Source organism: Camelus ferus, chromosome 12 (genome assembly GCF_009834535.1).
Source record: "Camelus ferus isolate YT-003-E chromosome 12, BCGSAC_Cfer_1.0, whole genome shotgun sequence".
NCBI lineage: Eukaryota > Metazoa > Chordata > Mammalia > Artiodactyla > Camelidae > Camelus > Camelus ferus.
In genome coordinates, this window is record NC_045707.1 from 33,879,529 (window position 1) to 33,902,420 (window position 22,892).

General features: G+C 39.2%; 1 protein-coding gene across 1 annotated transcript in view; it reads right to left on the reverse strand.

Annotated features, from left to right (window-relative positions):
* Positions 1 to 22,892, reverse strand: part of GRIP1 (glutamate receptor interacting protein 1) — a 614,867-nt gene that overhangs the window by 176,468 nt on the left and 415,507 nt on the right. The window contains 1 exon segment of the mRNA XM_032493355.1: positions 5,850 to 5,930. Within this exon segment, the coding sequence (XP_032349246.1) occupies positions 5,850 to 5,930 (81 nt within the window).

The following is a 22,892-nucleotide window of genomic DNA, read 5'->3' on the forward strand; positions in this document are numbered from 1 at the left end:
CACGCAGGCACCGGACTGATTCTCTACAAATAATTTCCCCTAAATGGAAGGCTGGAAGAATTACTGTTTAAAAATCATTTGCTGCCCCTGAACCACTTCATGATATTTTACCTGTGTTTACTAAGGCGAGAGGGCAGTTCAGACACAGTGGCCTGTCATTTCTCTGAATCTCTAATGAAAGCGGCAGCGCCCAAACACAAATCAGGCTGCATGTTCTGCCCAGTGCTGTCGGAGGAGAACGCCATACCACCAGCCACCTAGCAAAGGGGATCAGGGCTCTGGGGGAAGTCCTTCCTGTGCACCTGCCGTAAAAAGGGATAAGTTCTGCTTTGCATCACTCTATTTATAGACTCCAGCTATTTTCGCACATTTTTTTAGCCCTGTCTTCTATAGCAGAACACAGTCTCGAATGACTCATTCCCATCCTGTCAATTTCACTGTTACATCGCGCCCCAGCCTTCTCTGTAGGTGTGCCAGAACTGCACAGACATTTTCTGTTCAAATGGAAACAAACGAGGCTGGGGCTGCGAGACCTCTGGCCTTTAAAATTCTCTAGCTTCTAGCTGACCTATATTTCATTCATTAGTCTTGGGCAGCAGATGATTTCCGTAGAAATGCCAGATTCGGTGCAGCCTCAAGGCCCCCATGAACAGCTGCTGCACGGCATATGATGAGTCAGAAAATGTATGGTGAACAGACACTGTGATGCAATTTTTTTTGGTAGCAAAGGATACTAGTCATAAGGTAACAGACTTTGCAGAGAGAGAAACTTCCTGATCTTTGCCTGCTCATTCATTTCACAAATATTGATCGAATCCTTACTATTTGCTACGCAGTGTTCTATGGACTAGAGACAACAGTAGTGAACAGGACATATAGAGTACCTGCCCTAGGGTATCTTATATTTCAGTGAGGGAACGAGAAAGAAAAAAAGCAATAAATTTATCAGTTTCTGTTAGTGATAAGTACCTGTGGAAAAACAACTGAACTGGGGTGTGGGCAGAATCTCAGACATATTTGCCGTGGGTCTCAAATTTATGACCTTAGAAACTTATCTCTAAAAAAGTGATATCGTTTTGCTAATTTCTTAAACATTCAGTAATCAAGACATTTGTAAACACTATGGTTTTGAGTTCTTAATGCTGACTGCAGGGGGGGCTCTGGTAGGACAGATCCTGGACTGTGGTCCCCACTGTCCTCGCCTTGGCCCAGTGGGATGCCTTCGAGGATGCAGGGCTGCCTGACTGAGTGGCAGAGAAGCTCGCCCCTTGCTGTTTCCCCGGTGGGTGATCCCCTCACTAATTGCAGAGCTTGACTCAGCGTCTTTGGGCAGGATCTGTAGCACCCTAGCACCATTCTTTTTTCAAACTTTTAATTTTTGAAATAACTTGAAAATTGTATGAGAGTTGCAGGAACACCAAAAAGCTCCTTCCTATCCTTCAACTGCACACACACACACAGACACCTCTTTTTTTTTTTATCCTGAGTCATTTGAGAGAACATTGCAAGTATAATGGCCCTTTACCTCTCCTTGCCCCTCCCAGTGCAGTTGGCAAAATTGTAAGATATTTAAAGTGTATAATGTGATGATCTGACACACACATACATTGTGCACCATGCTTTTGCATGACATGACGCAGGACTTGCTTGAGTCAACTGACTTTGGTTTCTCATCCAGGAGACTCGCCCATTTCCTAGAGCAGCTCACTGGTGGAACTAAACAGAGGAAGAAGAACTAGGCCCCCAAATCAGACTAAATGCCCTTCTTCCACCTGCACAGTGTTGGAGCTATAAAATCCTAGTGTAAATGTCACACTATATACATGCTGTAATAATGAAAATTTAGACCAATGAAGCATCAAATTATGTGCTAACAAAGAGGAAAATGCTGAACAGAGAGGGCAGAACCTTCAAAATTCCTGCCCTTGCCCCTTAATTCAAGGTTGCCAGCTTCTCTGTGATGCCAAGGGCACTGTATCGTTCTCCATACTTTGATTCCTCAGTAGGTGTCGACGCTTCCTGGAGGTATTCTAAACAGCACGAGTGTATACATCTTGGGCTAATGACATTTCAAACTCTCAGCTCCATACTGCACACCCTCTGCAAACACCCAAATGTGAGAAGCAAGACAGACATGTCATCTTCATGTCATTATGATCAGATTGATAAACGTCTTTTCTCATATTCTAGGAGGAAAAAAAATTTCCATGCAAACTTCATGATCTCTTTCTGGCTACAGACTTAAGATAATTTTCCTGGAGCACCAAAGTTTGGAAATGCAATAGATGAGAATGCTTGACATCTTCCTGCTTTTGTGAATTATTGTAAACTCTGTCAAACCAAGAATCCTGCAATAATTTGGACAAAACCTTCAGGTGGTCAAACTTGGATTTGCAAGTAATTTGTAAAATAAAGGAAAATCAGATCAACAGATTCTTTTTAATAAACACAGACGTGTAGTAGAATCTGTTCAAAATAACTTTGTACTTGGAATTCATCTTCCCTTTGGAAAAAAAATGAGCAGAAGTGAGATTGAAAATATGTCTCCTTAATATTTTTTAAGAGAATGTTAAGTCTTTAATCTACATTTAAACTTCAGTGTCATGGGGACACTCATCATTTTTTTTTTTATTGTCATCACTACTAAAATTTTTACAAAATCTTATAAAAGACTAAGCAGGGTTTTTTTTTTTTTTACACATTATGCCATAGAAGACATGATTAAAACGACAAGTTTCCAAATAACATGAAAAATGCATTTCCCCTTTATCCAAAGCAAATGCATTTTGCTCCTAAGAGATGTTTAATCCATTCCCTTTTTTTGTGAAGAGACAGGAGGGGAATGAAAGGATTTATAGTTAGAGTTGTCATTTAATGAAAGACACATATTTGACTTGTGATTATAACATAATTGCTGTAGCAATTTTGAGTTTAGACAGCAGTAGTGGATTTTGACATGAATGAAAAGCAAACTGTATTTCTGTTAACATTCAAGGTTACCTTTCTGGGTCAGAATTATTAAAAGTTACTCTTTATTATGCCAAGGAAATAGTGGAGCCCACGTTAAGAACTCTTATCTATGTATATGTGTACAAATATTTATTCCAGGAAGCATCAGGTCTATATTTACAGAGTCAGTTTCAAAGAACAGCTTAAGCTTTCATAAAATTCGTATAGAGAGGTTTAAAATGCTTTCCACTACCTTATACTCTTCCTCCACTACATCCCCACCCCTTCCATCAGAGAAAGTGCTCATGGCAATGGTCAAATACATCCACCATCACTGGATCAGTGGGGAGAGATGCGAGGAAAAGCCACAGCTTTTAAAATGTCATCTTCTGGGTGTCTGCTTACTCCTCAGTAATTGTGGCACCAAAACGGCCCCTGGGCTGCATCTGCCCTGAGAAGTGCCTCTGCACTGAGAAGATCCAGGGGCCAGTAGATGAGCCAAGCTCTCCTTTAGGCCTCTTTTAGCTCCTTGGTGAATTTTTCTCTAGACACATCCTTCCTTGTTACCAGAGTGGTAATGATACTTTTGAGGGAAGTAAGGTTGGGAGCTGAGCATAGGAGGAAAGAATAAAGGCTATAAACTTGCATTTTGCTTTTTTAGTTCCACGTGGTCCACCTCAACTCATCAGGAAGACAGTTTGTGATTTTTCAGCCGAAACTTCAGCAAATAATAGACCGTGCATTTTCCCAGCCCCGCCATCTCACTCACTTTCTCTCTCTCTCATGGACTTAATAAGGATAAAGGTGAACGGAGTAGCTTAACACAACTGGTTAAGATTTTTGGATGCTGGGTTAGATCTCTCTTTGACTTACGTGACTTCTTGGCTAAAGATCAGGGGAGAGTTCCTTCTTTTTGCCAGAACAAGAAATAATGGGTACTTTTAAGTAAGACGGCAAAGGTTCAGAACCCCAAGTGTCAGAACCCTCAGTCAAAAAGCAGTTTCCAAGAAGTTCCCTAATTTCCTCCTTAAGGTAATAGTAAGTCATAATCAGCTATTAGCCATTTTGGTTTCTTAGCCTTCAGGCTAGTGCATTTTTTTTTTTTTCTTGAACTGTTCTAAATAAGAGGATTCTGAAGACCTGCAACCCCTCTGGCTGCCACCTTGTAAGAGATGAACAAAAAGGTGTTTGTTCATGTTCAAACTGCAGGAAAATAACCCCTGAAGCCTACAAAAAAAAGGGTTCCTGATTCCAGTGACTTTAAAACTGACATAAGGAGGAATAAAAGGAAAATTTCTGTTATGAAGAATCACTGTGTGTCAGAACTAAGGATAAGAATGAACAACTTCTGTGTTCCTAACATGTAACTTTAAAAGCTACTTATTGACTTTAAGGAAAAGCCTGGCCCATAAACATGTGTTATAATTTAGTATGTAACACTAGAAAACTCATGAAAGGAAAACATGGTACTAGTCAGTGCATTTGTTTAGTCCCACACAAAGTGGTTAGGATAGTGGGAGGTCTCCTCATTGTTCCCAGTAAAGGAGTACTGAGCACCAGCTAATCAGAGAAGCCAAGAAGGAATTGATGGATAACTGGCATTCTTGAACTTCAGAATTTGGGTACTTCCTTACTGCTGACATGGAGAAAGCTGAGAACACAGCCCATAGCTGACTGCAGTAATTTTTCTAGACATGACCCACACTAAGCATGACGTTTTACAGGATGAAATAGAAGAAATGTCAGCAGAGGCGATGCCCTCTAATCCCAGAATTCAAATTACTTTAGAATCCTCAAAGCACACAAACAAGGATGTATAACATATTCACAATGTGCCCCTTTATAAGCCATGTACTTGCACAATGAATCTAAGCCTTCAGAATATGAACAAAAATAACCACACGTAGTTCTTACAAAAATAAATAATAATCATGAACAGGAGTTGCTCAGCAACTGGACTCATCTTGCTCCTTATTCAAATGGAAAATCCCCCTTTTCACAGATGGATTTGCCAAACCATCCAACTCAATGTCAGAAACATTGCTCTGTTTCTCCTGAATTGTTAAACTACTGTGTTCTAAACTCCTGTCACCAAGATTTACCTGTACTCCATTTACTTGTATAAAATATATAAAGACATTATTTTTGATAAATGTCTAAATGTATTAATGCTTTTAACCCTTTTCTTAAGTACCATTGCCACCATAAGAGGTTTTCCATGAATTATCTAGTTTAGATAAAGTTTGGATAATATTCTGAATTTCCTTCCTCCTTTAATTTTAGAATGTTTTTGTCATTCTCAAATTCAAAGCTTCAAAATATTGAAGTTTTGGGATAAAGACATTTTAAGATATTTCTCCAAAATGTTTTGTTGATGAAACAGGTATCATTTACTGATTTATAAGAGTCCTAATCACAACTTCCTAAGGAAACAAAGTCCCAGAATTTTACAAGAGTTGTTGAATGGAAGTAAATCCAAGTTCAAAGAGACAAGAAGAAAGGAGTAATTTGTTATTCAGCATATACATATGATCTGCCACAGCAATTCTAAACCACTTTGTTCCGCCGGGTTTGTCTCAGTAAAGGGATAGATGCTGCTGTGAGAATCATCCTTTGAAAACAGAGGTGAAAGTAAGTCAACGAGTGAGAGCTGATACAAATTCAAGTCATTTTAGAAAGGCTTTGCACACAAGACGAATTCTCACAAGTTGGCAAGCTTTTTCAGAGTCTAGCTTTCATGAATATTGTTTGAACAAGTTGTGTAGAATGCAGTCCACACTCTATGAGATAGCATTATTATTATCATTTTTTTTTTTTTTACCAAGTTGGAACTATTTAGGATCACCAAGTAACAGGGTTCAAAAGTAAAACAGCTGAAAAATCCAACAGTCTGGTCTAACCTGGGATGCTCTGTCTCCTCACAGCCAACGCTCCATCAGGCGGCTTTGTCTGGCTGGCGGATTTAGTGTAGGGACTCTCATCTGCAAAGGTACAATGAAGGGTTTGGTTAATTTCCATCCAGTTTCTAATGTAGTGAAGATTCTTCAGTGGATTGCAATCCTTCTGCCAGAGAGAGGTGATATGATATTGTATAGTAGAAAGAGTTGGTAGACCTAGGTCCTGACCTTGACTTAGCTGTGGGACAAGGTCAAGTCTTTAAAAAGCTCTGAACATCAGTTTCCTCTCCTATGAAAGAGGGATCGACATTCTCATCCACCTCTTAGGATTGCCAGGATCAAGCTACAATGCACATGAAGGCAGAGAATGGTGAGAAGAATGAAAATATAGGACACAGGTTATTTGTCGGTCATCTATATTCATTGATAAATAAATATCAGTGAATATCAGTAACAGGAAGACAAAGAAGGGATAAAATAGCTCAATGGGCACTAAGAATAAACAGGTAGAAGAACAAAGGAAATGAAAAGAAACGTGATCGTTCAGATAAGGGGATGACAGAGCATTAGTACTGCAGGGGAATCAGGACACGCAGAGTAAGTGGGTTCCTCTTGGAAGTGTGAAGTGGTATTAGGTGCAAAATAAGGGACAGGGACAGAGTAAGACCAGAGAAGTTAAGTCAAGAACAGGGAAGGAAGGATGGTTTGGGGAAAGAAGACATATATTGCAATGAGCTAATTTGCCCTCTTTTAGTAAAAGATGGAAATAACTTGCAGAACCATAAAAAGAGCAACTGAAGAGACAGAAGGACTAAAGCCCAGTGTATCTGTGACAGTCAGGCAAGAAGCTGAATGAGCAAAACACTGGGTGACAAAATCATACAACTGACAGAGCCACATCAAGTTCTAAGTAAAGTGATTTCTAAAAAAAAAATCTAGGAAAGGATTTACTCTGGCTTGGAATATGGGAGTAATGACGTAGGATGGCAAATATTAGGGTTAAAAGAGTAAGGAAGCATTCTCTCTAGTTTTCCTGGGACATCTGTACAAAGTAAAAGAGGTGTCTGAGTGACAAGCTTAAACATTTTCAAGAATAGGAGGTATGAGCCTGAGTAGACTTAACAGTAAAATAACTCAGCGAATCTGCTCAAGCCAGATGACCCCGAAGGTTACTCTGGCCACACTATCAGGTTGGTTTGTTGTCGCTGGTGTTGTAACAGGAAATCAGTAAAAGCATTAAAAAGCATATTATGCATAGCAAACCATGAAATACAGCAAAGATTGAATTCCGCAACAAAACTTCGTCATCCGAAAACATTAATTCTCCCAACTAAATGGTTTGTGTTGCAAAATTGAGGAACTCAATTCCTCTTTAGATGTACTTCTGGCTGAAATGATTCATGATGTCTTCATAAAACTAACAAGGGTTTTATAAGCAATGACAAAAAGGAAAGAGTAACACTGCTGTAAGCTGCAGTTAACTTAAAAAATGGAAGTCATGCTGTTTCGTGTTTATATTCCTTTTGTCACACAATTCTTTATATTCTTCCAACCATAAAGTTAAACTACTGACTTTCAGATACCAATATAATCAACACCATCACTTTTGCTTAGGAAGCAGTATCCCAGGTCTTGGATTCTTCTCTCTGCAAATGCAATTTTGAGGATAATCACAAGCCACAAAACAAAACGCAAGCATTAGGCTACAAAAGTCTCATTTTGCCATGCCATTCCCACCTGAATATTTGAGCACTTTTCTCCCAGTGTTGATTTAATAACCAGGCAATATGCTTTATACAGCACCTACTAAAACAAACTCGCTCTAGGTTAAAATCTGGATTCTTTACAAAACCAATTAAAAAATGTATTTCCTTTTAATATCTAAAACTTTGAAACTGTATTCACAGTACAGAGCACCGAGTCAGGAGATATAGCTCGTAACAACCAGTTTCAGGGACAACATATTGGATGCCTCAAGGCTTTTCTCAGTTTTCAATTTGTCTAGAGTCCAGCCAATTAAAGTCTTGGGTTGAATCCAGTGTTGGATTTTCTTAAAGGGCAATGAGAGATTTGACCAGGAGATGCTGGGGTGTTTTGCACTTAATGCTCTATTTTAAGGAGCCATTTCTTTAGAAATTTACCCAGTTTGCATTACAGAAAGAGTCAACCCTGGTAAAACTGTTTTCTCATTTATATTTGAAGACAATTTCCTTGACTTAGAGCTGAGAGAGTCTAGTTATGCACATCCTTAAAAGGTTGAAACTGAATTATAGATGGCCACCTGGCCAGCCTCTGCATATCCACTCCCCAGCCCCCAATGTCACTCCCAGGATTGAATGTCCTTACTGAGCATAGGCGAGAGTAAACAATTATCTAGAAGCCAAAATTTGTATTGGTCAAAGGAGCAGATTGAAATAAGTTCGATATTATCTAAGAATAGCTTGCCGAGGTCAATCAGGGTGAAAGAGGTAATTCCTACTGGAAGGGAGGCAGAATCTTGGCAACCTCCATCGTGTTGGAGAGTGTGGCAACAGAGCAGCATGGCACCTTTTAACATTTGTTTTTAAAGAAACGTTTCCTAAGACTGTCTCTTTCATTTAAACCCCAGGAAGCATCCTGGGACTTTTATAAACACCTCCCTATCAGAGAATGGACATTGACTCTCTTGATGTGATTTACTTAAGGTCAATTTTTTTGGTGTATATATATATATACACACACACACACACACACATACATATACATATACATATTTTATTGAAGTATAGTCAGTTTACAATGTTGCACAAAGTCAACTCTTGATTCAAACTTTGAAAACACAAATGGAGGGAAGACACTGAATGACTCAGTGGCTGACGGCTCCATAGTGGGATATTAAAGGACAAGACTGTCTGGGGTACATTTTTAATCCAGGTGCAGAAAGCCATGGAGAACTATGGAATCTCTGTGGTGTTTTCTCACGTGTCCATTAATGGACATTTGTAGATATATCACAAGAATCTCATGATTATAAAGGATGATCTAAACACCTCTTTCATTTTAGAGTCAAGACTTGAGCCCAGAGAGATAAATTTACAGAAGGACATGCATCTAGAGTGAGTCTAGATTGAATCTCTTTTATTCCTGTGCTCTTTTCTCCTTATGTTATTTCCTCTTGGACAACCAGGTTTGCTATCAGCTGCACATTTCGGTATCACACAGGCAAGTGACCGGGCACACCACTCCAGTAAACACCTGGCATCATGTAAGTCAATTACTTTGGAGAAGCTTATGAAAATGAGCAATACTAGTCAATTCTTTCTGGGTGACTATAAATCTCACCTCCCTGTCCTACACACAGGTATTTGCCTAAAATAAGGAAATTTAAATTGTACTATAGAACCAATTTATACTTTTAAGTTCACTTTTTTGAAGACAAAAATTCAAAATAAATGCCAATACGCTTTACCATTCTTCAGTAAAGGCCTCAAAAGTTTCAGTGAATTATAAGATCTATGTTAATGCTTCTCCTTTGTTTTATCAGGGAGACATTAACCAGACTGTCAAGTTCCATCTAATTACAGAAGTGAATTAAAAAATGTCAAATTACAAAGAAAGGAATCAACCCCTAGATAATATCTCTAGAACAGTGCCCGACATTCATGAAATACTTGCTGATAGATGAATGAGCTGTGTTCAACCTTTCAAACTGGAGCATTTATTGTAAATAAGCCACCAAAAGAAAGTCAAACATTTGTTAGGAGTTATCCTCCCTCCTCTCGCTGATTTTCTTTTTCTACGTTTACAGCCTATTCTTTTCAAAGCCACATCACCACCCAACAGCTATTAAGAACTGACTTACTATATGTTAAAAATCTGACTCTTTATAAAAATATTAAAATATATTTCCCTTAATTTGTATTCAGATGACAGACAGAAAGGTTTATTGAACAACCTTTAAAATAATGTCTTTAAACAAAAGAATTCTGAACTTCATACCAGATTCCCAGCCTTGACTTTGATGGTGGGTCATATTAACCAGGGATCCTTACTGAAAGTCACTACAGGGGCAAAGGAAGGCATTTAGCTAGTAAGCCGCTGCCCACTGAAGTGAATGCTGCAAGTAATCATTAAGGGCATCTCAGGGTATCAGAGATGTCAGCCTTTTAAAATGACATCTTAGCAACCAGATAATCACTGTCACACTTGATGGCTGCCCACTGCCACAGAGCCTGCACAGTGGTCATAACAAAAAAGAGTATGGGTCCCCTTTATGGTGACACGCCACGAGGCTAGGGGAAATGCCCTCCTTGAATGGAGAATCCACACTGACAGGCACAGAAAGGGCTTAGTCAAGCATATACTTGAAACAGAAGTGGAACAATGGGGGGGCCATCTGTCCCTCTCATTCCCCATAATTTGGCCAGTCTCCTTATGTGCCAAACACAGGAGGGGCCAACACAGATCATTTGTTTTGATTACATATTCCAAGTAAAGCTGGTGTTTACAAACTTGGAAAGCAAACAGCAGGCACCTAACAGGCAAGGCTTCATTCTGCATCACAACCCAAGCCCATGAAGGAGCTGGGAGACTCCTATTCTGAGGAACGGACTCACGTCCACTCACGTTATTGCAACCTTGAATGAGTGCCTGGTATCAAATAGCATCCCTGTGTAATCAGGCTGATCCTTGTCTCTCCACCTCTGCTTCTCCCATTCCCAGGATCTGGGCTTCCCAGAGGAACCAGATATGACTATGGTTTCAAGAATCTCTAGTTGTGTTCAGGGCTTTGTTGGAAAAAAAATTTAATTTCCTTTGGCTGAGACTAATCAGCCTATGCTAAACAATTCCGAGCAACTAATTATGCACAATTGAGGCACCTGCTAAGCCAGCAGATCCCTCAACTTCTTGATTAGGGAAAAAAAGGCATTTTGTGCAATTAAACATTACAACCATTTCCTAGCAGCAGGAGACAGCCAGTTCATGCCACAACGTTCATGCACATCATTACAAAAGCGTAAAAAAAAATCTATTTTTCACGAGTGAACAAAATGAAACCCATTGTAAAAGAAATAATCTGTCCCTTGAATTCAATTACATTCTACAAATTTTAGTGCCTACTACGCACAAACTAAGACTCAAAGTGGATACAAGATAGGGAGACTTTAAGTGGAATGGTGACTGAGGAATCCTTATTACTTCCTAGTTTAAGACTGGAGCATGTGCTTCATTAGCTGAGGGGGAAAATGAGCATGGGCTGGAGATCCTGCTGGATGTGGGGCCCAGGAGGAGAAAGCGAGCTCCACTGCAATGAATTTATGCAGAATTTTGCAAGCAGAAAAGTCAAGAAATAGGTGATTTAAATTTTCAGCTAACCTGGAAGTTTGTGTGGTGTGGGAACATAATCTCTCTAGGTGCTGTGAACATTTTATCCCAGCCCAGCATGAATGTATTGCAGGTTGGCTGTTTTCCCTCTGACATTAGACTTCCAGTTCAGCTGGCTGCCTTGGTGGTTTGAAGGCACACTCTAAAATTTAAGCAAGATTTCCTGAAGGATAGCTGTCAAAGGGTTTTGACGATAGAACTTCCTTATGTTTTTCTCTACTTATTAAAACAATGTATAACTACCAGCACAGGGCCCTGCAGTTGTAATTTAAAGAAATGCAAACTCCGTGATACGGCCAAATATTCCTCTGCAATCCAAAAGCGTTCTTAATTCCTGATTAAAGTAACCCTGTTTTTCTAGGGCCAAACGAGAAGTCCACCCTTAGTCTTTGCTAGAGTCCAAGGCTTCTGGGTCCTACATAGGTTTCAGCTCTAATGCTTTGGCATGTTGAGGCAATGACCTGGAGAACTGCTTACAACTGATCATTAAGAATGAATTAATTTCAACTCCTTTCCTAACAGGATACAGTGGTCCACACTGCTAGGTTTAAACCAGAAGGGAGCCTCCTGACAGCAGCGTGCTGCCCCATTACAGTCTCTTTCCTTTTAAGAGATGATTTTCCCCTCTTCACCCTTCTTCCATTCCCCCCTCTCTTTTGCTATTTGTTTTGTATCTGCACAGCATCTTTGTCTATCCTTGACTCTGCAGGTTGCCTTACAGTTTTCTAATGCAGACGCCAGTGCACTTTATATTCTTTAAGGGGACCAGGTCTTCTGCTTTGGAACATTAAAAAAAAAAAATCACCCAAAAGGAGCACAACCTCACTTTAAAAACAAATGTACGGTGGTTTCTTCACAATGACATGACAGAATGTCCTCTAAACTTCTATTACTCACAATCACATCACCATGCCAGGGATTAAATATTACAGCTACGAAGAATGCCAAGCACACAGTCCATATTGCTGTAAGGCTGTCTCATAAGACCATCTTTCTCCCTCCCTGTTGGATTATCTAAAGCCTTGCTGCTCAAAATGAGGCCCACAGACGAGCAGCATGGACATTATCGGGGAGATTGTCAGAAATGGAGACCCTCAGGCCCCACTCCAGACCTGTGCAATCAGAGTCTACATTTAACAAAATCTCCAGGCGATCTGTATGCACATCAAAGCTTGGAAAAGACCTGCTCGAATGAATTTGACCAACAGCAACAGCACAGGTAGTGAGCACTCATCTGTCCTGACTGTCATCTGATTGTGTCGGTGGCAGCCCACAAAGGAGCTGTCTACAATACTATCCCTGGACCTCAAACACTAATAATTATCAAATTGCTTATGGAATGAATTCCTCAAATGGAAATAAAACTGTTGCAATGTTATGATTTTGAAGTGAATTCCATCTTCTCTGGATCCTTTAAACCCTTTAACCATCCTAAAGTGGCTGATTTATGGGCAGGTAACTGGATCCATTTAAGTTCAGATTACCTGGAGAAGCTGCCTGATTGTAATAATAATCTGTTAGTCAACTTACACTTTAAATATGGAAACGAATATATGTATGTATATGCATGACTGCGACATTGTGCTGTACACCAGAAATACTGTAACTGACTGTACCTCAAATCCCCCCAAAACCCCAACCCCCACCCTCACAAATTTACACTTTAAAATGGAGAGAGAAAATAGCATTGAGTTACTACCCTCTAGGTACTAAAGAACAACTGAAGATGAAAACTTATGTCCTGACTCACAGTAGGGACACGGGGGAAGAATCTTCCATCATTCTATATCCCCTTGCACTTGTTGCAGACACAAAGTCACTTCCTTGCTCCTGCAAAGTTCTCTGGGAACCAGGAAAGCTCTTCAGCACAGAATCTGATTTGTGATCTTCACTTGTGGATGAATCAGATTGCCCTGGCCCCCAAGCATCTGCTCAACCTTGTGGAAGTGGTCTGTGGTAACTGTGCTGGAGCAGGATGCCTGCAGGCCCTTCAGAAGAGTAATATCTTGAGCCAGGTTAATTTGTAAATCCTCTCTGAAATTAATGAGCATGAAATTACACATTCTTTGCCTCTGGCATTCCTACGGCTCATGTGTCTGGATCACAAATGATAACTCCCAGGTTTTTTCCTAGGATCGTTTCCGGCAAGGACAGACAAGCAAGAGTCACAGCAGTCACAGACCAGCCTCTTCGCCAAAGAATCAAAATTTCTACAGGGCGGACTCTATGCCATAAAACTCACTTTCATTATCATATCAGACCTCAGTTTAAAACTTTAAAATCTTAAATCCAGGAGAGCATCTACATTTTCCATTTGTAGGGAGGCCTATCTGCCTTAAATCTTTGGTTTGACCATCAGATTATGCCAGCTGACATTACATTCTCCATACCTGAACACTATGAAACAGGCAGGATGCAGTTCAATAATAATGCCAGGATAATTATCTGGTAAAAAATATGAATTACTTCAGGGTAGTGAGTATTGGCTATTTAAAACTACAGTTAATTCTTATTTTTGAAGTGCGCTATGTGCATTCATGTGGGTATAAACAGACCAAACTGTATCTGAGTATTCTTGGTGCATCTTAAGAATCAATTATTTTATGTAATAGCAACTACACCTGGATGGTAGGATCAATAGACATAAATAAGATATTTGAAAAAATTCAGGTTCCCCCAGTTTTTTGACCAATGAATAATAGAAAATTAAGAAGTTACTTTGATACATATTGATCACAACTTTGACGAAGTAAACTTCGTCAAAAAAAATTTAACACAGTACATAGATTTTCTTGAGATAAGTCACGAAAAAAATGTTAAAAATGTCTTCATTGAAAAGATTGAGACCTTTTTTTTTTTTTTTAAAAAAAACATTCCAGTAACAATGGTCACAGCTTCAAAGCTGGATCATTTAAATAAGTATATCTCTTGATTACTTGAATCACTTCTTTTTTTGTCCCCTGTCTGGGACCTTTTTTACATTTCTAATGTAAACAGAGAAAAAGATAGAGCTTTTTGTAAAATCAAGGTGCTCCAGGAAACCTTCTTTTACATGATACTGCAAATGTACTTTCCACATTTAGAAAATTTCAGTATGGTAGTTTCTAGAATGGGGTCAAGATTGATGGAAAAATAAGAGGAAGCGAAACGCAATCAGGATGACTTTATTCTAAGAGGTCTAAATCTTGTGCCAGTGTGTGAATGAATGCTGGGTGTCATTACAAAAAAAGCATGATTCACATGGATATCTGTGGAGTGGAGCATTCCTGTCTAGGTTTGACAATCACGAAAATAGCCTTTAAAGCTCTCACCTGCTGCTTTGACAATCAGTGACGTGATGAAATTTTGCAACTAAGGCTACTTTCCAACCTGGGTCAGTGGCTCAGTATTTCTCCTTCTTTTCTTTCCTTTTTTTCCCCTGTTAACCAAGTGTAGTATAAACTGAAACAAATGTCAACTGCTGGCAAATTAGTAAATAAATAAATGATCAGACAGTCGCTACTGCTGACAAATTTCTAATGAAACTGGAAAAAAATATTACCACCTCTGTCCAGACTCAGTTTCCAATAGATAAGCTAGAAATCTGTCTCTGTTCCTAGCACCCTGGAGTAATAGAAAAGGCAAAATGAACAGTACACATTTACAACCTTGAGTAATATTCTGGAGGTGGGAGCACAGACTATTCTCCCCTGGGTCATCGATCTGACTGCAAAACAAGGACCATACCTGTGTCCAGACCCACTGGGTGACTGCCAACTCCCTCCTTCACGGCTGAAGTGTGCAGTGGCCTTAGAGACAATACTCCAAGGAATGTTTCCAATACGCTGAGCGAAAGCAACGCTTTTTCTGGAAGTCTACGTTTCATAATCAAAACACTGAAACAAGAGGTGAGACTTTGTAGTAATGGAGAAAACGGATTAAGCCAGAAGTTATCAGAGCACAATGTAGATTGAAGGAAAAGAAGACTCAGGTTGAAGCCCTAGGTTGTAAGTAAGAGATACAAGTTACAGGAAGGAAAAAAAGCACACGTAAGTCAACTAGAAGACTTTTTTATGTTAATAACATTATACAGAATGATAGCTAATACCTATTGAGCACTGCGTACCAGCATGTGTCTCAGGCCTTTATAGTGTGAACGAAAATACTCCAATGTGAGTGAAAATACTGCAAACATATCAGTAAACAAAGAATGCTGAAACCAAGTCCTCAGCGGCTGCCACCACCCCGCAGTGGGGACAGGCCTGCAGCCCAGCCTCTGCAGCCACTCACAGTGGTGCACCCTGAGCGGACTCAGAATAAGAAAGGACAGGATACTGGCCCTAGATAGCAAGGTGCTTGTCAAAGGAATGAATTCAATAAGCCCAAATATTTGCTTCCTCCCATACATAGAAAAGCACTAAATTCTTTAACTTGAGATGCCTGATTCTCTTTAGATAACAAGTAATCTTTTATTGTTCCAACTACCTGGTCTTTGTTGTAAAGCTCCTATATATCCTGGCTCCTCCCCTACTTCTTTGGAGCAGTCCCTCAGAGCCATCCGAGAGGCTGTCATCCCGGCTCGAGTCCTCCCACCAAATAAAACATAACTCTTAACTTTTAGGCTGCGCGTTTATTTCAGTCGACAATAGGTATAAAATCTTTTTTTCTTCTCAACAACTCAAATATTTAAAATTGCAAAAAAAAAAAAAAACCCATGAATTCATTTTACAAAAGGAGTCCTGGGTTTAAGGAAGAATTGGCCATTGTTGATGCTAAATAGTAGATTCCATGGCTAATTTTAAATCTCACTACTATTACACCGAAGCTGAGAGCAGTGTGTGTGTACCACTGTGCCTAGCACTGTGCTCAGTACTTCGTATACACTATCAATACTCACAACGATGTAATTGTACAGGTACAATTACACTTCTTAAAATATAAGGATACAGAGGCTTACAGAGATGAAACAATGTGCCTAAATGTTCCCAGGAAGCAAAGTGCGGATATAAAGCTTTAAGTTACATGCTCTTTGCACTGTGATATAGTACTAACCCAAATTTGATTCACATACTTTTGTATAACTGTGTGTGAGCGTGTGTGTATAAAGAGAGATACATCTTCATATAGCAGTCACTACTAGGATGTGTTCCGGGTGACTATGTATCACTGATACAGGCTAAGGACTTGGGGCTGCATGTGAATATTTCCTAAAATTTCAGTTAAGAAAATATCATCTCTCCAAGTTTTCAGATCTTACTTCCTCGTCATGAATTCGTGGTTTAATTTATGATATAGGATTCAAGTTTTTTCCCTGGCATGTAAACACATCACTGGAAACAATGCCTTTTAGCCAAGCAGCTCCAAGCACTTTAGGAGATGAAATCTGGCTGAATTTATCTAACTCCTCCTCTATGCCCACTGTTCTCACTGAGAAAGCATTTATGAACTGGTTCCTACAAATGGTTTATCATCTTAAAATGAATAAATAACGGGACCCTCTCTTTTCTCCTTTAGTATTCAAGATAACATGTTCAGAGCCTACTGCTTACAGTATTTCAAATCTTTCATTAGTGTTCATGCAGCTACAGTAAGGTAAATCTTGGACCAGGTGACAGGGAGCAATGCAGTGAAGAAATGGTCATATAGCTCGGGTGACTGGCAAAGGAGATGACTGAATCTGTCTTTCCTCTCCCCTGGCTCTCCCAGCCCACCTCCACAGCCAGGCTCCAGAGCAGACAGATGCAGACTCTTTGCTAGACTTAAGAATTTCACAGAGAGCTTTTGGAAACCAAGTGATTAACACCCATTAGCCATCTCTTTCGGCCCTGGCTCATTTCAGGACTTATCTCTGAGCTCCCTTTTTGATAGTTTTTAGTTTTGAAAATTCCCAGATTTAAGCCCAATTTCTAAGTATGAGCCAGTGTTGTTACATACCATTTTACAATCAACACCTTTTGGCGCCCAGGGTAGGGGGTGAGAATCACATTTGGACACCTTGGGAATAACGTATTTCATACGTATGCCTTGAGTTGTCACATATTTTGCTTTATTAATTCATTGCTAGGTCAAGCAATAGCAGATGACTGTTTATCAAACAGATGACACATTTTTAATGCATGATTAAAGCAGGATTTATTGTGGCTATCAGAAGCCAGGGAGTCTGTGATTTTCCTTATTTAAAGCTGCACTTTGGATACTCTCTGGTTTTACAGTGAGAGATGGTGATTATACACACAAAACCTTACCAGGGTGTTAGACCAGAAATAATTTTTGTATGGAAAACACAAAGCCCATTTTTAAGACCCTAGGATTTTACTATAATGCAGCTTTCATAGTTTATACTGCACTGACACTTCCTAGCTGTGTGACCTTGTCAAGTCACTTTTCCCTGAGCTTCAGTTTTCTCACCTATAAAATGGAAATGGTACCTTCTTGATAGAATTGCTGTGAGGATTGAATAAAATAGTGTAAAGAAAGCACCAGGACTGGATGAGTTCAAGAGGAAGTGGTTGCATCCCTTTATCTGGTGAGTCGGGGAGCTCAGTGAGAGACCAGACTTAACAGGGATCCCACGGCAATAAATATATGCTCGCACGACAGCACTCACCACCCTACCTTGTCAACATCAGCCTGCTCATCTCTACAGTGTGAACTCCTTTGAGCGGGAATTTACTTCTGTAGTCACAGATATTATAACCCCCATTTTTACAGATGAGAAAACGGAATCTAAGGGAAGTTAAAAATCTGTCTAAGGGTAAACAGCTAATAAGTGGCAGAGATATGATTCAAACCCAGGTCTACCTGACAGCAAAGACCATTCTTTCCCCAATATTGCACACCATCTCAATAAAGAGACTGCATGACATACAGTTCTTAGCGGAGAGGAAAGTCTGTTGTCTGACCACTGCAACCCAATCTGAGAGCTGCCCAAACCTATCCTTCCACTTTCTATCAAAGTAAAGACACAGACACTCAACACATGTCTCTTTCAATGCTATGGGCTACCATTTGCTGAGTTTTCAGTTGGAGAAATTCATTGATATTAAATGGTCTATTATGACTCAATTTATCAGTGGCAAAATAAAAATTAAAACCCAGGCACCTAGATTTCATAGTCCGAAGATTATCAAATTATCTTCATTGGCTTCTGAGACAAATTATTCAGACACACAATTTCCTAATGAATTACTTGCTTGTCTAACTCTCCTTAGGTTATGTCTACTTCATCAACTTCACTACTTTTCCCCATAAATCTTGCCTGCACAAAGATCCAGCTTTTATAGTTAATTAGGACAAACAAGGAAAATGCAATTCAACTCCACAAAATGTGAATGTTTAATTCTGAACTGATTTTGTAGCATTATACTCAGTAGGACTCTTCCAATTTTCCAATTAACGAGTTACTGACATTTACAAACATCTAGAATAAAAGAAACCTTTCCTTCCATCGCTGTTTGTCAGTTTCATTACTGAATTTTGGGTCTGCTTTGGGATACTTCAATCATGAAAGTAATCATATAAAGCTGTGTTGGATTCTATTAGCAATAATACCTTAGAGGAGGTTCGTTTATGATAAGTGAAACTTTCTCTGACTCACTTTCATTTGCCATGCAATTTGCCTCAAGGTATTTTAAAATCACATTGTCAAAGCTTTAGCAGGGTGATCCTAAGCATTTAATTCTGAGCTATAGTATATAGTATATTTTGAAACAGAGATTTTTTTATGAAGTCCAATATTGACATGCAAATCACTCAGCATTTTTCAGTGTCAGCACTGTTTAAATTTTCTAGATCAGGGTACATCAGTGCTGTATGAGAAAGACACAAACGTATACACATATGCATATACATACATACATACATATATACATGTATTTCATAGATGTAGTCATCCATACATACGTATCTATTTACGATCACCACTAGGAATAAGTACACACATGAACAGGAGATCTAAAAGGACCCCTCAACCCCAAGACATCCGCCCTTTCCTTTTCTGCAGGGCTAACTACAATGGGAGAAAGTTGGAGACCACCATCTTTATCCCAGTGACTTCTTATTTAGCCTGGCAATAGAATGATAAGGAGCTTAGAACTAAGGGCAGGACCCAAGATGAAAAAGCTTTTATAATATTCCAAAAGCTTCAACTTGTAGAAAAGATATGCAAAAGTGTGCTTTAATGTATATAATTCATAGACTTTGGAATTCTACATTTAGGATGGCCGCGTGATATCAAAGATGCTTTCGGAGAAACAGTAATTTCACTTGGAGACAGCCTACAAATCTGTAATGAAGGTACATAGCTTGTAGAAGAACAGAAGAGCTACAAGAGAAATTAGAGTATCTCAGAGGTCCACAGTGAGTAATTCAAGCACTGCATGGCAGACATTATAGAAGTGGGCATGGCTACCACCTGACATGTACTATCCACACCTCCACTTAAAGAAGTAGCTTAGAAAGGTTATGCATGTGTGTGCAGATCTATCGAACAATTTGGTACTGATTTCAAGCGTAGTCTGTCTTCACGTTTCTCCACCGAACAACTGTAGCCTTTCCTGGCTTCCGTTTGCCTCAAGACAAGCTTAATAAAACATCTGATACTTACTGTGACAGGAAGAGCAAACAACACATAATGGCTATTCCGGGTACCATAAAGCTCAGATATTTGCTTCTTTGACAATTAGGGATGTATTGCAAGCGTTTGTGCATTATCTGAAAAATGTCACATTTATGTAAACAGACATAATAAAACTGAAATATGTAGGCACTGCTGGTGCTACTCCTTGTCGGCATCTTCCCTCTAGGAAACAATGTCAAGGAATACTTTTTAAATTCCAATTATTTGAGATTTTAGCTAAAAATCTATTAGGTCAAAAAATTCTTTGTTAAACCAAGTAGAAAACTTTGCCCCCTTTGTTAAATATCTACAAACATAATTGAAAAAAAAAAAGATGTAAAACTAGTTGGAGAAATACCAGAAAGCCTCAGGCAACCTGCATAATTAAACCATCTTCTTTCCCATTTCCTTTATCTTGTCTTCTTTTGACCCCAGAATTTCCTTCTTGCTTTGCATATTTCTGTGTAATTGAGATGAAGTATAAAGCAAAGGCTGAACTGTCATCCTACGAGCCCTCAGAATCATCTCAGCTGTTCTGTGAGTAACATCTACCAAACTTAAGGGCTGGATGCACATTCACTAAATGACCCCTTCTCATCTAGACTGTGAATCACACGGGCCTTTTACAAATTTTATAAATATAAAGGAGGCATACATTTACCACGTTTGTTTTTTTTCTGTCATCAGCAAAGATAAGTCAATTGGAAACAGGTGAGACAGGCAATTCTCTACTTTTCCTCTAAAGCTTTTCTTTTTAAATTTTATGGCAACAGGGTGTATGTGTGTACTGTTTTATATTGCACGCATGGAATGTCTAATGTTTCTTGGCTAATACGATGGCAAATAACTCGAACTGGAGAATGGGGGTTCTTTTTTGAGAGTGAACATGGTAATGTGGAAAGCATACAGCCTTTATGCTCCTAAAACACATAACTTGGATTCTCCATTTACTTTGGGCAAGTTACATAAATTTCCCTATCTCTTAAATGTGGATAACAATATCTGTTTTTCAAACTTAGGAGAATTAACTGGGAGAGTACATGTGAAGACCTTGGTTTATAAGTAATACCAGCTTCTCACGCCACTTTGGCTTGGTGTGATTTCACGGACCTCTTGGGCATTTGATATCTGTTAACTGATCATATTTGGTAGAAATAAAAATCGTACAAATGGAGATTTTTGAAAGCCTAGAATTTTTTTCAGGTATTTTTATTTTTTTTTTATGAGGGAAAAATAGAACCCAACAACAGAAAACAAAATCACTGATGTTCACACATAACTGAATTAATTAGAGATGAGTTCTGAGAGAGATAAAAATGGCTCCTTAAAAGCTTAAAAAATCTGAAAAATACACACAAAACATATTAAGTATAAAACATATCGTTAAAACATTATATGGTAAATCCTCCAAGAGGCATAACTTAGTCCCCTAAACCAGACACATCAGGTAGGCAAATGCCAATTCTTTCATGGTACTAGGATGTCATCTATTAAATTACCACTTCTGTAGTGCTCTGATGGTCTCAGAACTAATGCTCCTTGTAAAGGTTTAAGTTAGAATGAAGGAGATGATTTGCTCATCTCATCCTTCATACATAATTATCAGTAACTGCACAAATCTGGTTTGTATTTGTTCCATTAAGTACCTACAATGACATTGTTTTGTATACAGCCTAACCGTAAGATGCACCCTCTGTCTACACATAGGAAGTTTCCTACGTGTTACAATTTAGGTTCAGAATTTTAATAAAATGAGAAACAATCCAAAAACAAGGCATCCCCAGCTTTTAAATAATGACCACGCACTAGACTCCTTACTTTACATGATACGTGATGACAAAGGACAAGCTGAAATCCTCATCCAGTTTGGCAACGACTATGAAAAAAAGAACTTTTAAATTTCTTCCTATAAAATTTTATTTTAAAAAGTGAAACATGGCAAAAAGCGAGTATTCTTGGGTATTAGAAATCATCTATCTCCCAGCCAGGAAAAGAGGTCTGCTGGAAGGCTGCCCAGGGCACACTGATTTGTTCTTTTTCCTGAATCACTATTAAGGGGCAATTACTTTTCATTGGAATTAGGTTTATTCTGTGCAAGTATTAAAAAAAAAAAAAAAAGGCTTCTATACACCAGAAACTAAGACAGCACTGTACATCAATTATACTTCAATAATAATAATAATAAAACCCCCCAAGGCTTCTGCATCTTGGAGTTTAAAAGCATAGAAATAGCATACACTCAAAATGCAGGATGGGTGGCACCCAATTCTGGTCAGAAGGTTCTCTAGAAATCATGTCTTAAGACATCTTATTACCACGAATATTATTTTAAAAATATTCCCTGATCTCTTGATTCTTGACATTTTGGCAGCATTACTGGAGTCCATGTCTCTGTCCTGTTGGCTTTGCTGATACCAGATAGTCCTGGCTTCCCCTGCACCTCACTGACCGCACCTTCTCAGCCTCTGTTGGCGCTTCCCTCTCTTCCTCCTTTCCCTCTTTCAGATCTGTAAATATGAATCTCCTTTCCTTATCTACACCCCTCTCTTCTTGTCTCATCCATTTCTGAAATGTTAATGACTCCCATGCTTATATCTGCAGCCATGACCTCCCCCTGGGCTCCAGACTCAGAATATATAACTGTCTACCTGGCATCTGTGCTTGAATATCAAAAAGGCATTTTAATCTTAACATGTCCAAAAGAGTACGATTGCTCTCCTCCCAACCGAACCCCATGGCATCCCCATTCAACCAGTTACTCAGGCCAAAAACCTCTGAGTCATCTTGGATTCTCTCTTGCCGTTACATTCTACCTTGAATCCCTAAGCAAATTCTGCTGGCTCTCCATTAGACTATTGCCTCAATGCATTTCCTTCTCACTACCTCCACTGCCGCCACTCTGGTGGTGGTTGAAGCCACCATCACTTCTCTGCATTATTAAAACAGATCCTGAAACTTGTCCACCTACTGCCCACATAAGTGCCAGAATTATCTTTTAACACCCACCACCCCAATCACATTATTCTTTGGCTTAAAGTTATCCAGAGGCTTCCCATTAAGAGAACTATCCAGACACCTGACCATGG